This window comes from Trichosurus vulpecula, chromosome 2 (genome assembly GCF_011100635.1).
Source record: "Trichosurus vulpecula isolate mTriVul1 chromosome 2, mTriVul1.pri, whole genome shotgun sequence".
Taxonomy (NCBI): domain Eukaryota; kingdom Metazoa; phylum Chordata; class Mammalia; order Diprotodontia; family Phalangeridae; genus Trichosurus; species Trichosurus vulpecula.
This window is the reverse complement of record NC_050574.1, coordinates 88,110,999-88,127,449: the sequence shown is the minus strand read 5'-3', so window position 1 is coordinate 88,127,449 and position 16,451 is coordinate 88,110,999. Positions and strand designations below refer to the sequence as shown.

General features: G+C 41.6%; 1 protein-coding gene across 1 annotated transcript; it reads right to left on the bottom strand.

Annotated features, from left to right (window-relative positions):
* Nucleotides 1-7,013: 7,013 nt before the first annotated feature.
* LOC118836656 (olfactory receptor 52Z1-like) lies at nt 7,014-8,033 on the bottom strand. Its single transcript, XM_036743888.1, has one exon. The coding sequence runs from the start codon at nt 8,031-8,033 to the stop codon at nt 7,014-7,016; it is 1,020 nt and encodes a 339-aa protein (XP_036599783.1).
* Nucleotides 8,034-16,451: the final 8,418 nt, after the last annotated feature.

Below are 16,451 nucleotides of genomic sequence, written 5' to 3'. Positions count from 1 at the left end.
ATTTAAAATATACCTCATATACCTCCAGTCTGTCTTTCTGGATGACTGTTTTGACATTATTTTCCTTCATGAACTTTACATTCTAGTCAAACTGACCTCCTTGCTGTTCCCTGCATACCATCTTCTGTCACCTGCTTCTGTGCTTTTCCGAAGACTGTCCCCCCATACTTGGAATGGACCCCTTCCTCATCCTGCATCTTAGACTCCTTAGCATTTGTCAAGGCTTAGCTGAAATTCTGTCTCCTACAGGGCGCTTTTCCTGATTCCCTAATTTTAGTGTACTCTGTATTCAGTGTATCCCTCCCTGCTCCCATTGTTGTTGTAGAGTCATTTCAGTCGTGTCTGACTCTGTATACCCCATTTGGGGTTTTCTTGGTAGAGACACTGGAGTGGTTTGCCATTTCCTTCTCCAGCTCATTTTTTAGATGAGGAACTGAGTATGTTGCATTTACTTTTCTGTGTATCTGGTGTTTGCTCGATATAACTTTAGCTCCCAGAGGGCAGGGCAGGTTTTCATTTTTATCTTTGTACCTCCAGTCCCTAGAACAGCACCTGGCACATCAATATTAAATTTTGAGTTGAGCCTAATGTCAATGGATTACCTTCAAATGCCCTGTTGTTCTAAATCACTCATATGCAAAACCTGGAAACCTCATTTCTACATGAGATCAACTGCACTCACCTCTTTCCTCCGCGACACTGGGCTCCACAGAGCTTCCTCTAAGTTTTGTGCAGCAGCCTTGGACTCATCTGTTTATAAGTGAGGAAGCATGAGGAAAGAATCCTGTGTGATCATAGACAAGTTACTCAACCTCTCAATCTGTTTCCTCATCAATAAAATGACAGAGTTGGACTAGATCAGGGCTGTCCAACCTATCTTAGGGCTGCATTAAAATAAAATAATTATTCGAAGGCCGCACCCAGAATAAAAAATACAGTACACTAATAGAAGTGTGGAAACACACATCATCAATATGACAGGCGAAGGCACGAAGCGCGAAAGGAAACATGAAACAACAAAGTGACAACACAACAATATAAAGGTAGGTGCATACTGACTAGTCTGCATTGTACACACGGAATGCATCCCACAGATTGTTTGAAAATTCTGTGTAATATGTTCCATCTGTAATACTGCTGAAAAACACCAAAGAAAATTAACATCAACAAGATTATTAGTGATAGAATTTAAAAATCTAATACACATTCCATGCAAATTATTATTTTATTTTCCCATGAAAATTAAACCCACAGGCGGGCTGCATAAAATTGCACTGTGGGCGCAGACGTATTTTGGACAGCCCTGGACTAGATGGTCTTAAAGGTCCCTTTTAGCTTTAAATCAGATCCTAAGACCTCTGTGCCACCAGCAGCTGTGGTGCCGAAGTGGCCGGAGACGGCCGAATGCCGCAGAGAGTGAAAAGAAAACACGGGCCGGGTGGAAGAGTAAAGAACAGCTCCGTTTATTATGCAGAGGGACAGGGTTTATATACCCTTTTAGGTAAGCAGAATCAGCAAATCCACGTGTGATTCATTTGCATAATGCATGACTTCCTCGTGCTTAGTGCCCCTTTGCATGACTTCTGCTTTTGTTCCCCTTTTTTGGTAAACAATATTGTGTTAATAGCCCATAGGTGGTGTTTAGCACGTGTGTGCCGTGGGGGGTAGTGGAGAGAGCACGTGTATACCGAGGAGGCTTGAAGAGCCTTCATCCTGAGCAGCACATGCATGCTGAGGTGGGAGTGGGAGGGGGGGTTTGGAGAGCCCACGTGCTGAGTTATCAGCCCAAGTGCAAGAACAGGCCTCTGGCCTGTATCTTATTCCAGAATGGACTTTCTCAGAGCTGACCCTCTACACCTCTGAACCTTCATTTCCTCATCTTTAGAATGAGGATAATACCTACTCTACTCACCTCACAGGGTTGTTGTGAGGATAAAAGAGATGTTGGTTGGAATGCATTTTGTAAGTTATAAAGCATTATGTAAGTTCCCATTCTTATTAGCCAGTGGGGTAACTTTAAATGACAGAGCAGAACCTAAGGAGTGGAGACACAAAGTCCGGGAGAAGCAAACCCTTTGGAAGGGAGACTCTGGTTAGTCGTTCCCTTGAGCTATAATAATAACAGCTAACATTTATATAGCACTTACAATGTGCTAGGCATTATGTTATGTGTTGTACAATTATTTTCTCATTTGATACTTAGATGGGTGCTGTGATTATCCCCATTTTACAGATGAAGAAATAGACAAAAAAGTTAAAAGTGATTTGTTCAGAGTCGCACAGCTATTACATATCTGAGGTCAGATTTGAACTCGGGTCTGACTTCAGGCCTGGCGATCTACCCAATGCACCACCTAGCTGCCCCAATAACCAGGGTGCCCAGAATAAGCTCTTTCAGTATCTTTGTTGGTATGTGGGGAAGCAATTGGTGCTGTAGTTAGGGAGACCCTGGAGCCTTAAGAATTGTTAAAAGAAAGCAAGTATGGGCCACAATCAGGTTTTAGATGAGATGGAGTGAAGAAAGCATAGCTTATATTTGGAGGAATATTGTGTGTGTGGTGCGGGGGGCAAGATGTCTGGGTATAAAGTTTGCTGTTGAGGTGGGAGGAATGTATTTCTGAGAATTCACAAGCCCCAATGGATCCCAGCTTTCTCATGCTGGTTATACAGTCTGTGAAATTCATGCCAGGCTGTTCTGATGCCAGCTGATAAGCATGTGTGGCAGATGTATGTGCCTCCTCCCTTAGAAATAGTTGGCCCGTCAAGTGGTTTAGAGGAATACCATAAGTTATTATTTTTGCCCAATTGGCAAATACTTATTAAAGATCATCTATCTACAGAGTATTGTTGTAGGTTATAGAGGTGATGCTGAAATAGATATGTCATAGCCTGATCACTGCATCCAAAGACTCACAGTCTAAGGTGGGACACCAATAAACTACAAGACAAAATATGGTAAACATAAAATACGGTAAATAGAATGTGGTAAAAAGTGCCCAAGAAAAGTGTTACCCAACTTTTCACAGAATGCCAACCTTTGCTTGAAGGCCTACAGTTAAGGAGATCTCACTGTGGTAGGTAAGAACATTTCTGATAGAATTCGGGAACAGGGAAAGCTTCCTGGAAGAGGGAGCATTTGAGCTAGAACTTGAAGTCAGGTAAGATTTCAGTCCCTAGAAATAGGAAGGATCATACAAGATACAGGTCGGTGTGAACAAAGAAAGCAAGAATATTGAGGCATGTGTATGGTGAATCAGCTAACAGTTATATGTTATATTTAATTATAGAGCCACAATACATTTTTGTGGTTAAGTATAAGCTTGCAGTCATCCCTTTTGCCAGGAGAGGCCCCTCCTGGATAGATTAGGTATGTTCCAAAGATAGCAATTATATGTCTTTCAATATATTGATGTGGGATGTGGGAAACTGAAAAGCAGATCAGCTGGGTAGAAATGATCCACGAACGGATAGACAAGTGGCACCTCAAGCAGCAGTCTTGTAGGTAATCCTGTATTGTTTGATGGAGTCCTAGAATTCGAGTTGGGAAAGAGATCTCAGAGACTGGTCTAGTCCAACTCCTTGATTTTATAGGTGGGGCTGAGAGAAGGGAAGCAGGGGGTGCTTCCCCAGGAGATCCACAGGGAAGGAGTGAGTGGCAGAGCTGAAACTTGCTTGGTTCACTTTTCGTGAGTCTTAGGTCACATCTCTCCTCTTAAACTGTAAACTTTGTGAGGGTAAGGATCATGTCCTAGAATCAGAGAAATTAGACCCTTGAGAGCTGAAAGAGGCTTGAGATGATCTGCCTCACATCCCCCTCAGTTACCCAGCAGAAGTACGTAGTAGACACTCAGTAGATACTTCATGAATTGATCCGGGCATTGCTGAAGAGGCAGAGACATAAATCTCAACTTGTTAGCCTGAGATTAAAGGCTGTCAGCAATCTGAGATGAACCTACCTTTTCAGCCATTATCCCCCATTTAATTTTCCCCACTTATCTGATACTCTGGCCAAATGTTCCAGACTGTTAATAATAATTAGCATTCATATAGTGCTTTACAAATATTATCTCATTTGTTCCTCATAACAACCCTAGGAAGTAGGTGCTATTCTTATCTCCACTTTGCAGTTGAGGAAACTGAGGCAGACAGTGACTTACCTAGAGTCATATAACTAATATCTGAGGCCACATTTGAACTCAAGACCCCAGACCCAAAGCTCTTCCCCCTGTGCTGCCTCGTTTCCCCTATTTCTTAAACACACTTAGGACTTTGGTTTGCACTAGATATTCAGTGCCTCCCTCTCCAGTCTCTGCTTGCTTGTTCAGCTTAATCTGACAAGCATTTATCAAGCTCCTGTGCCACCTGTGTGGCTTTGGCCAAATCACCTAACTTCTCTGGACTGCTGTTTCCTCATCCGTAAAAATATTAGGTTGGACCAGATGGTTTCAAGTTCCCTTCCAGCTCTAAATCCTGTGATCTCGTGATCCTGTTTTGCATAGGACCTTGTACATAGTGCTAGGGATATAAAAGTAGAGACAAAAGATACACCTTTCAAAGAGTTGAATGGGGAAAAAGAAATCAATAGCTATTAAGTGAGAGCAGTGCAAAGGAGAGGTGAAGTCAAAGTTCTATAAGAAATTTAAGGCGAGGTCAACCTAGGTGGGGTCAAGGAAAGCATTGTGGAGATTGCCCCTGAGCTGGTCCTTGAAGGAAGAAAAAGGACTTCAACAGATGAAGATGGAGGTGAAGGAAGGAGGTCCATTTCAGCCATAGTGGACATCCAATCCAATCCAATTCGCATTTATTAAGCTCCTGTGAAGTGCCAATCATGAGCAAAGACACAGCATTGGGAAAGAACAGAATGAGAAGAGACAAAGAATTCAGTTTGTTCAGAATATGAGTATTGGAGCAGTATGAGATAAGTCTGGAAAAGCAGGTTGGGGTTAAGCTATGAATGCAATGTCAAGAATTTATATTTTATTCAGTGGGCCCCAGAAGGCCACAGAGAGTTTTTGAGTAGATCAACATGATATATTAAGAAGGTTATTTAAGTAGCTGTATGAAAAATGGATTGGAGAAGGGGAGGAAGACAAGTCAGGAAGCTGTTATGATCATCCAGCCAAGAAGAGATGAGGGTCTGAATTAGGGTGGTTGCAAGGAGAGTGGAGGGGAGGTCGTAGATGTGAAAGACACTGCTGAGGTAGAATCACAAGGACCTAGAAACTGATGGGATGTGGGAAGGGAGGGAGAAGAGTCAATGAAGACTTTTTCTCTCAGGTTTTGAGCCTGGGGTACATTTGGGGGTGATAGAAAGATGGTGATACCATCAATAGAAACAGGCAAGGCAAGAGTTGGGTTTTGGGGAGAAGGTGATGAGTTCAGTTTTGGACATATTGAATTTAATAATGTAATTGCATTATCTAGTTGGACTATGGAACAGAGCTCTAGGGAAAGGTAAAGAGGATGTGTCTAAGGATGGGGCCAGTGGTGACGGGAAGGAAAGAACAGGTTCGAGAGAGAGTACAAAGGAAAAATCAGCAGCACTAGAGGGCTGCATAGTGCTAGATTAGGAGTTGGGGTTGAATCCCATTTTTATACTTAACAGCCTTTCTGACCTTGGACAAATCACTTAATTTTTATGGTTTTACATTTTCTTATCTGTAAAATTAGAATGTTGTTCTAGATGGCCTGTCAGTCTCAACTATGAATCCATGATCCTAGAAGTCTCTGAAGATAGATAGTATACATCTGTAGCGGGTTTAGCGAGCATGATTTCATGTTTTTCCCCAACGACTTGAGAGTAAGAGTAGAGGAGAAATGAGGCGTAGAGGCTGGCAGGTCAGGGGGTTAGCCTATTGCTTTCAGAGGGCAAGGGACAGGACAGTAGACCACTTGAAGAGAAATGAGCCACATTTTTGATGTTCTCAAGGGTTACCCTGGATGGGGGAATGACCCCAAAAGTATGATTATTCAGAAACCCAAACCTAATCTGAGCTTAGAGAGGAGTTTCTGAGACATAGGTTACATTTGTGTATCTTGTCCCTCCTACCTTCTAGATCAAGGCATAGACTGCATGTTATTTATCTTTATATTCTTGCCCTCATCAAGTACAGTGTTCTGCATGTAGTAGGCACTTAATAAATGACAACGTAAGGAAAATCACACTGGGCATGCTGTTGGCCACCAAATTCAGAGTAAGAGCATGGGTGCATCAGCTCAGGCCTTCAGTCCTGGATGGGGTGGGGTGCTGATTGAAATCTCTACAAAACATCCTTGGAAGTCCAACACTTTGTATGAGTTCTATTGCCTTTTGGTGAGCATTTGACTATTGAGAGCTATCGGGAACAGGGAAGGATTTGATATTCCCACTATGGCCAGGCCACAGCTGGAACATTGCGTTCACTTATGGGAGTTATAGATTAGGAAGGAAGTTGACAATGAACACATCTAGAGGAGGGTGACTAACATAGTGTGTGTGTGTGTGTGTGTGTGTGTGTGTGTGTGTGTATGTACTTGAATATGAGTCTGGGTTGAAGCAACTGGGGGATGTTTAGACTGGAGAAGTGAAAACTTGGGGGAACATGATAGGTGTTCTCCTCAAATAGAAGGGCTGTTGGGTACACATTGTTCTACTGGTCCTTAGAAAGTAGAACTAGAAAAAAATGGATTATGGCTACAGAGACAGACTTCAGCTCTTTCTAAGGAAGAGTGAGGGCCTCTAAGGACAGGTCCTGTCACACTGTCCTGAGCCTGCCTAACTTGGTGTATGCTCCACCCCACCCAATGAATGGAGATATTGAGCAACTGAGTGTGAGGCAAAGAGTAAAGGAACATATGATTAGGGAGATTAAGCAGCATAGCTATGGTACTACTATCCTCATTGTGGTTTCCACTAATCTTTATCTACTGACAAGGTACCACTTTCTCCTGGAGATTCTAGTGCAGCTCCAAATAGGGCCAGCAAAACACACGGTCCTAGGGCTCATAGCCCTTGCTGAGTTGTCAATGGCCCCTCACCCTGGTAGTCTGGTCTCTGGTTGAATATTTTGCAGTCTCTTTGACTGGTCCCTGGTCACTAGCATTGACTCCCTTCTCCAGAGCAATCTCTCCACATGCTGCCGGATCTCCCTGGTCCTCACGCCATAGATGATAGGATTTAGGGCTCCTGGAAGTAGTAGGTAGATGGCACTGAGCAGGTTTTGCACATCCTGAGACACAGACTTAGTGAATCGGAAGACAATTGAAGTGGAGAGGCCAGAGAGGTAGATGGTAAAGATGACCAGTAGGTGAGATCCACACGTATGTAGAGCCTTGGCTCGGGCATTGCCTGATGAAATCTGGAAGGCAACATAGATGATGCGGGTGTAGGAGGCTCCCAGCAAGGACAGGTCAAAGGTCACTGTGATCAGCCGCATGGCCAAGCCCAGCCGGTTGTTGAAGGTTAGGTCCCCACATGCAATGCTCAGCAGGGCAATGTACTCACAAGCAAAATGGCGGATCACTACTGTTCGACAGAAGCGTGCCCGGGAAGTCAGCACTACCAGTGGCACGGCCACAGCCAGGCTCCGGATCAGGGCAGCCACAGCCAGCAGGCCCAATAGATGTGGTGTCACCAGGTCTGCATAGCGGAGTGGGTGGCAGATGGCAACATAGCGGTCCAGAGCCATAGCCAACAAGAGATTGTAGTCTAGGAGAAGGGTGAAGTATATAAAGAACATTTGAGTGAGGCAGCCCTCCAGTGACACAGGGTTTGCATAGCGTACAAAACCTGTCAGCATCTGGGGTACCACAGCAGTGGCAGCACAGATATTGACGGCCAGGAGCAGGGAAATGAGCACATACATGGGCTGGTGCAGACTTCGGTGGGTGGCCACAGTGTAGATGATCAGGGCATTGGTGGACAGAATTAATACATAGAGGCAGGAAAGGGGAAGAACCAAGAGGGAACGCCATTCCCGTAGCCCAGGAAAGCCTACCAGGAAGAAGTCTGTGTAAGACGTATTGGAGGTGGTAATGTTCTCATATTTCTTCATTGTCCAAAGTCTTGGGTAGGCACCAAGAAAGGAGATTTAGTGCTGTTGGAACAGAATATTCAGTCAGTCAATTACTGTTTGGAGGGTCTAAGCCCAGTAAAGGGATGCCAGCATGCAGCCCTAGGTCTTTATAATAGCTGATAGCATTTTAAGCTTTGCAAAGCAATATATCTATATCTTTCCAATCTATATACCTATACCTATATCTAATCTATAGAAGCAGTTAGATGGCTCAGTGGGTAGAGCACTGGGCCTGGAGTCAGGAAGAACTGAGTTCAAATGTGGCCTCAGACACTTACTAGCTGTGTGACCCTGGGCAAGTCACTTAACTGTGCCCTAATCCAGTAGAGAAGGAAATGGCAAACCACTCCAGTATCTTTGCCAAGAAAACCTCATGGACAGTATTGGTGCGCTATGATCCATGGAGTCATGAAGAATCGGACACAACTGAATGACCGAATGTATGTCTATGTCTATATCTATGTTTTTATCTATATCTATACTTTATGTCTATATCTATATTTATATCTATATCTAATTTAAATCTAAATCTATTTCTATATCTATGCCTATGTCTATATCTAGTTATAAATGCATATACTATTCAAGAAATGTGTATATTACATATACATATATACACAAATGCATATATATGGATATACATGTATATGTGTATATATATGATATATATACAGTATAGGTGATTATATATTTGCAAATTTTAAAGAGTTATATAAATCTATAAAATCCCATTTGATTCTCATATCAGTCCTGCGAGGTAAGAGGTATTTTTATCTCTGAGGCTAAAATAGGTTAAGCGACTTGCCTAGGGTCACACAGCTAGTAAATATTTGAATCAGAATTCAAACTCTGGTCTTCTTGACTCGAAGTCTGGCACTCTGTCTACTGTGCCAATTGCCTTACTGACCCTCTGTCAATTTCCTAGAGTATGAAATCCTACTCTGAGTCATTTCAGAGGAAAAGCCTTCATTCCTGGGGCTCTTTCGCCTTGCTCAGAGTCTCAGAGCTGACTTGGCTGCCTAATCAGAGATTTGTCACCACAACCTTTAATTTCTTTTCTGCTTCACTTACTTCACCGTCTGTGTACTTAATCCCAGCATCCATTTCTCTCAATCCCCTTTCTTCCTTATTTCCACACTATAGAGACCACAAGAAGGTGTTTTCAAACTTCAATCTTGCCTTAACCTCCTCCACCTCCAACCCAGGCACAAGTTAGTATACGAATTACAGAATCTTGAAGTTGGAAGGGACCACAGAAGCCATCTACTCCAACTCATACCTAGCCAAAAATCCTACCTGCGATATCTCCAACAAGTGGCTAGCCAGTCTCCATTTCTAGTGAGGAGGAACCTATTCCACTTTAGGAAATCTTCCTTACATTAACCTTCAGTCAACCTCTGCAGCCTCCATAGTTCTGCCTCCTGAGGCCAAGAAGAACAAGTTCAATCTCTCTTCCATGTGACTCCTCAAGTATTTGTGTACACCCTGTCTACTCTTTAGAAAAAACTCTCCAAAGTTACCAATGATCTCTTAGTTGCAAAATCTAATGGTCTTTTCTTTATCCTTATCCTTCTCGAGTTCTCTGCAGCCTTTGACACTATCGATGACCCTTTTCTCCTTGGTCATTTCTCTCTGGGATTTCCTAATATTTCTCTCCTCTGGTTCTTCTCCTACATGCATGTCTGATTACTCCTCCTTTGCTGGCTCTTCAACTGTGGGTGTCCATTGAAGCTCAGTCCTTGGAATTCTCTTCTCCCCCTATACTGTTTCACTTGGTGATATCATCAGCTCCCAAGGATTCAATTATCATCTCCGTGATGATGATTCTCAGATTTATTTGTCCAAGCGTGAACTCTCTGCTGACCTCTAGTCTTGCATCACCAATTGCCTTTTCAACATCTAGAACTGGATGTCCCTTAGTCATCTTAAACTGAACATGTCCAAAACTAAACTCATTATTTTTTCCTATAAACCCACCCTTTTTCTTAATTTCCCTTTTACCATGGAGAGTACCACCTTCTTCTCAGTCACCCAGCTTCATAACCGACATATCATTCTCTACTTCTCACTCTCTCTTATCCCTGTTATCCAGTCAGTTAGCAAGTCCTGTTGATTCTACCTTCATACCAACTCTCATATGTGCCCCCTTCTCTCCTCTGATGCTGTTACCACCTTGATCATCTTACACCTGGACTATTACAAGAGCCTACTGGTTGGTCTCCCTGCCATAAATCTCTCACCATTCCAGTTTATCTTTCACTTAGCTGGCAAAGTGATTTTCCTAAAGTATAGGTCCTAAAGTATAGGTTGGACCATGTCACTCTCACCTCAATAAATTCCAGTGGCTTCCTATTACTTCCAGGATCAAATATAATATCTTTTTGTTTGATGTTTAAAGTCCTTCATAACCTGGTATGTTCCTACCCTTGCAGTCTTCTTATTCATATTCTGTGGCTATTCCTTGACCAAGACACTCTATTTCCTAACTCACCTCATGCCCGGACTATTTTAATAGCCTGTTGATTGGTCTCTCTGTCTCATGGAGGCAGAAAAAATACTTTTGAGCATGCCTGGAACACTCTCCCTCCTTATCTCTGCCTCCTGGTTTCCCTTGGCTTCCTTCTATTTATTCTCAGCTAAAGTCCCACCTTCTACAAGAAGCCTTTCCTAGTCCTTTTTAATTCTAGTGCCTTCTCTCTGTTGATTATCATCAACTTATATCTATATATCTTGTTTATACATAACTGCTTACATGTTGTCTCCATCAACAGACTGTGAGCTCCTTGAGAATAGACTGTCTTTTGTCTATGCCAAGTGCTAGGGACACAAGGAAAGGTAAAAGACAATCCTTTCCCTTGAGGAAATTGCAATCTAATGAACCCTTCTCTAGATAGTGGCTATGATGAAGGAATGATAATAGTAGAAATGCTCTGAAATTACTAGAGATACTAGGAAAGAAGCTAACATTAAAACCTATGGCCTAAGACATCTAAGATTTGTACACAAATGTACAAAACATGAGTGGCAAGAAAGGTGAGCTAGAAATCCCAACACGAGGAAGAAAATTTGACCTCAGAAACATAGCTGTGATTTGGGATGAAACCCACGACTTCAATATGGCCCTGGAAGCGTATCCTTTAATTCAGAAGGAACTGAATAGCTGAAATTGTTGAGGGTGCTAGAATGGCATTTTATACACACACCCATGTACACACATACATGCATGTACATAAATGAATATAAGCCTTTCAAAGGATGCTTACTTTTTAAAAAAATGATTTTAGACAAATACAAAAACTTTAATATATAAGAAAAGAAAAAGAAAAATATTATGTACAAATATTAAACAAATATAAAGAAAGAAACAAATGTCATATGCACAGCAGAACGTAGGAGAGGATTAAGAATATTGCTTTCTGTCATACTCCAATGGCACCCCTATCCTACCTTGTAACAACAAAGAAATACAGTTAAGGAAAGCAAATCAACACATTGTCCACGTCTAACAATGTATATTCGTTATTGCACACCTATAGTCCACCACCTCTCTACAAAAAGGAAGAAGGAATGTTTCACCATTGGTCACCATCAGTTCTCTCAAGTCATAATAGTAGCGTTACGTGTTCAGAAGATATATCCATGTGTGGAAATTTAGGAACCAGAGGACAGAATAGTGGACAGCATTTGGATGAATGTTAATGAAAATAGAAACAGAAGTTACATTGTTATTATTTACTTCAAAACACCAGGACAGAAGTAGGAAACAGATAATGAGTTCAGGAATAGTTACAAGCTGGAAACTTCAATTATTTGGACATCCTTGTTGTAGCTCTTTCCTTGTCAAAAGCAAGGAAGCTAATAATTGTATGGCTTGCCAAGATGATGGTTATTTCAACCTTACAAATTTGGAAGAAATGATGAAGGGAACTGTAATTTTATACTTGATTCTGGTCAACAAGGAGGAACTAGCTGCTGAATTAGAAATGATGGGAACTTTGAGGTCTTAGAATTTGTGATAGAAAGGTAAAAGAAATCTGGGTAGATAAACACAATCTGATGTGCACCCTGGATTTTGAGAGAGAATTATTTCACAGGGTTCTAAGAAAGGATGTGCAACAACTCATAGCCTAAAATTCTGTAGGGAAGGATATGAGCCTTTCAAAAATGAAATTATTAAGACACAAATTGAAACAATTTCAAGAAGGAAGGAAGTAAAGCTGTTTACAGAGGCTAGAGTGGATACACAGGGAACTCAGACCAACTTAGATTTTTAAAAGACATGTATTGGAAGCAGTGGTAGGTAATAGGAGACAAACACAAAAATGTGAACTTGACTTCAATTGCTGACAAATTCTAGAGTTTTATTTATGGAACAGTGAACATTTAGAAAACAAAACCATGATCACAAAGATATAGATGGCTTCTTTAAAGAATAGGCCACACCAGACAAATGTCATTTGCCTTGTAGATGGAGTTATTAGAGGAGAATGATGTATTTTATTTACTTCTATTTTTATCAAAGTTGACCAAGTCTTACATGAGCCTTGTGAGAGGTGTGGGCTAGATGAGAATACAATTAAGTGAATTCAGAGCTGGATGACTAGGCTCAAAGAGGGGACATTAATGACCTAAAGTCAACTTGAAGGGAGATCTCTTATGTCACTTGTGTTTGTTAGCATTGGATAGAGTATAGAACCTGGAGTCAGGAAGACCTGAGTACAAATCCTGCATCAGACACTGGCTAACTGTGTGACCCCAGGTAAGTAATTTAATCTCTCTATGCCTTAGTTGCTTCCTCTGTAAAATGGGGATAATAGTATTTCCCCTTCCCAGGTTGTACTGAGGATCAGTAGAGTTAACATATGTAAAGTGCTTTGTAACCTTAAAGAACTATGTAGATGCTGGCTATTATCATTGTAAAACTATCTATGTAGTGTGTTTATCAGATTTGAAAATGATACAAAACCAGTTGGAATAGCTAATATATTGAATGAAGATAGAGTCAGTATCTAAGACTATCTCCATAGGCTGCTGTTCCCAAACTTTTGGTCTCAGGACCCCTTTACACTGTTCAAAATTATTGAGGTTCCCCAAAGAGCTTTTGTTTATGTGGACTATTATCTATTGATATTTACCGTATTAGAAATTAAAACATGTTAGTATGATTATGAAAATAATTTTGACTTTGTGGGCTAGAATATTGGGCCAAATACAATCACGTGAAATTCAAGATGACAGTTTTCCCTCTCCAGTCCTGCAGCACCATCCTGCTCTCTTTAATCTTTCCAGATCATGGATACAATGCAGTGATTATAGCCACAAATTATTCTATTACCCTGGGATATAGTTAAACGGAGCCTGCTGACAGACTCATTGAGTGCATGTAGGTGCCTCACTCATCTTGGGTTTCAACTCTGTTTATCTATTTTTGTTCTGTTCCCTCCAGTCTAAAGAGCTTGCTTCTTGGTTGGCAAAATGGAAGCAAAGAAAGAGTTAAGTCATTCTGACTTCTCTCCATTGACCATTACTGTTATTCTATTCACCCAAGCAATCCTTTATTCTTGGTGATTTTCCCCTTTACTACAACATAACCTTTCTTTTTTAAAAATATAAGTTTGCTTACCTTGGCAGAATACTTTCTAGGGATATACACAAGGAAAATGAGGTTGAAGCATGCATTGACAGAACTAGCTCAGTGTCTGGGAGGCTCCAAAGGAAAGTGTGGGAGAGGAGAGGTATTAGACTGACCACCAAACTGAAGGTGTACAGAGCAGTGGTGCTGACCTCATTACTGGATGCCTGGGCAGTCTACTAGCATCATGCCAGGAAACTGAATCGCTTCCATCTGAATTGTCTTAGGAAGATTCTGAAGATCACCTGGCAGGGTAAGAGGTCTTTTCTTGAACTAAACTGCTAAGCATTCAAACTCTATTTCAGAGAGTGCAACTTTGAGGGGCTGGCTACATTGTTTAAATGCCAAAGGCACGCCTGCCTAAAAGACTATTTTTGGAGAACTCACACAGGGCAAGCACTCACATGGTGGTCAGAAGAAGCGATACAAGGACACTCTCAAGGTCTCTCTTAAAAACTTAGGAATTGATTATGTGACATGGGAGACGCTGGCACAAGCCTGCCCAGCATTGTGTGCCCTCATCAGAGAAGGCGCTATGCTCTCTGAGCAAAGCAGAATTGAAATAGCTCAAAAGAAATGCGAGATGCACAAATTTAAAGAACCCATTCCACATGTTCACATGGTCTGTTTGTGCCTCACCTGTGGTAGAGCATTCCGAGCTCGTAGGGATCTGATCAGCCACATGGTAACTTGACTCTAACATAGTGATGTCATTTTGGTCCTCTTCGAGAACAAGGACAACAACCAACAACCAACCATTGGGTACTTGGAATTCTTCACTAGACTCAGATGTTCTGAGTTTTAGCATTCCCAACTCTATTCCAAACAGACCATTGTCATTCTTCAATAGCAACAATAGTAGCTAGCACTTAACTATTTATTTATTTATTTGCATAGCACTTTACAAATTTTAATCTCATTCAATCCTCACAACAGTCCTGGGATGTAGGTGCTCTTATCACCCCCATTTTACAGATGAGGAAACTGAAGCCAATAGAGACTTAGTGCTTGCTCAGGGTCACACAGCTAGGCACTGTCTGAGGTCAAATTTGAACTCAAGTCTTCCTGATTCTGGGTGCAATGCTCTATCCACCACACTACCTAGCTGCCTCTTTCATATTTGTTCCGGTCACCTGCCTTTGCTTCCTTCTTTTATATGCGTATTTTTAAAAATCCAGGTGTGTCCATGAGTCTCAAGTAGGAATACAATTGATGGTATGACTTCCTCTAATCTCTTTCATTTCCTTCTTGGTAAATAGTAGGTGTTTAACAAATACCTTTTTATTCATTTGTTTATTTATTCATCCACTCATTCCCACTGTTAGACTCTGGATCCCTGTCTCGTATTTTTTTAGGAACACACTTCAAATTTAGATATTATCCACAAGGGGAATGCTGTTAAATATATTTATATGTAAAGTCTGTCCAGATATAGACCCCAAACTATTCTATAAATTTCCCCAGGAGCAGACTAGCTATGCAATACTAACCTCTGTATCTGCTTATCTTTTGATCCCAGAAGGGGATGCCAAGTTTGCTTCAGAGCACAACTGAGATGAATTCGGATCCTCAGGAACTCATTGGCCTGTTCTTCTCTTTCCAGGTCTCCCTTCAGCAGATTAGGAAGTCTTCTGATGTTTTTTAGTGTATCTTTGGTGCTCCAGCCTATGTAACCCCCCAGGTAGCTATCTGGCTATCTAATTGTATCTCCTCCTGCTGAGGAGCAAACAAGGAAATACAAACAGGTAAACAGAAAAATTCCTATCACCTTAAAATTAACACAATTCAACCAAATTTATATTATCCTCAAAGTTCAAAAAAGACAACTCAATTCTTTGTTGTTGTAGTGGTCATTTTTCAGTCATGTCTGACTCTTTGTGACCCCATTTGGGGTTTCCTTGGCAATGATATTGGAGTGGTTTGTCATTTCCTTCTCTAGCTGATTTTACAGGTGAGGAAACCGAGGTGAGCAGGGTTAAGTGACTTGCCCAGGGTCCCACAACTAGTTAGTGTCTGAGGCCAAATTTGAACTAGGTCATCCTGACTCGAGGCCTTGCACTCTATCCACTGTGCCACCTAGCTGTCCCCTGAATTCTTTAGTATGAGACATGTTAGGATATGAGATCTGGTAGGAATTTCAAAGATCATGTAGTCCAGAGGTTCTTAACTTATTTTTGCATCATGGTTATTTCATAACTTATTTTTGGCAGTCTGGTGAGGTCTATGAAACCCTTCTCAGAATCATGTTTTTACATACATAACATAAACAAATTATATTGATATATTCACTTTCTATTTTTCTCTCTATCTCTCTGTTCTCTCTCTCTGTCTCTCTGTCTCTGTCTCTCTCTTGTTTCTCTCTCTCTCTCTCTCTCTGTCTCTCTCTCTCTCTCTCCCTGTTTCTCTCTCTATTTCTCTCTGTCTCTCTCTGTCTCTCTCTCTCTGTCTCTATCTCTCTGTCTCTCTGTCTCTGTCTCTCTCTTGTTTCTCTCTCTCTCTCTCTATCACTCTCTCTCTCTCTCTGTATTCTCTCTCTATCTTCCGGTTTCTCTCTCTCTCTCCTGTCTCTCTCTCCTGTTCTATCCCTCTCTGTCCTCTCTCTCTATCTCTCTGGTCCCTCTCTCCTTCTCCTGTCTCTCCCGCTTTCTCTGTCTCTGTCTCTCTGTCCTATCGCTCTGTGCTCGATCCTCTGTCTCTCTGTCTCTCTGTCTCTCTCTCTCTCTCTCTGTGTCTTTCTCTCTCCTCCCCCTCCTCCTAGTTTCATG

What these genes read in the sequence shown, in the direction of transcription:
- LOC118836656 (XM_036743888.1), bottom strand. Translation starts at nt 8,033, where the DNA reads ATGAAGAAATATGAGAACATTACCACCTCCAATACGTCTTACACAGAC.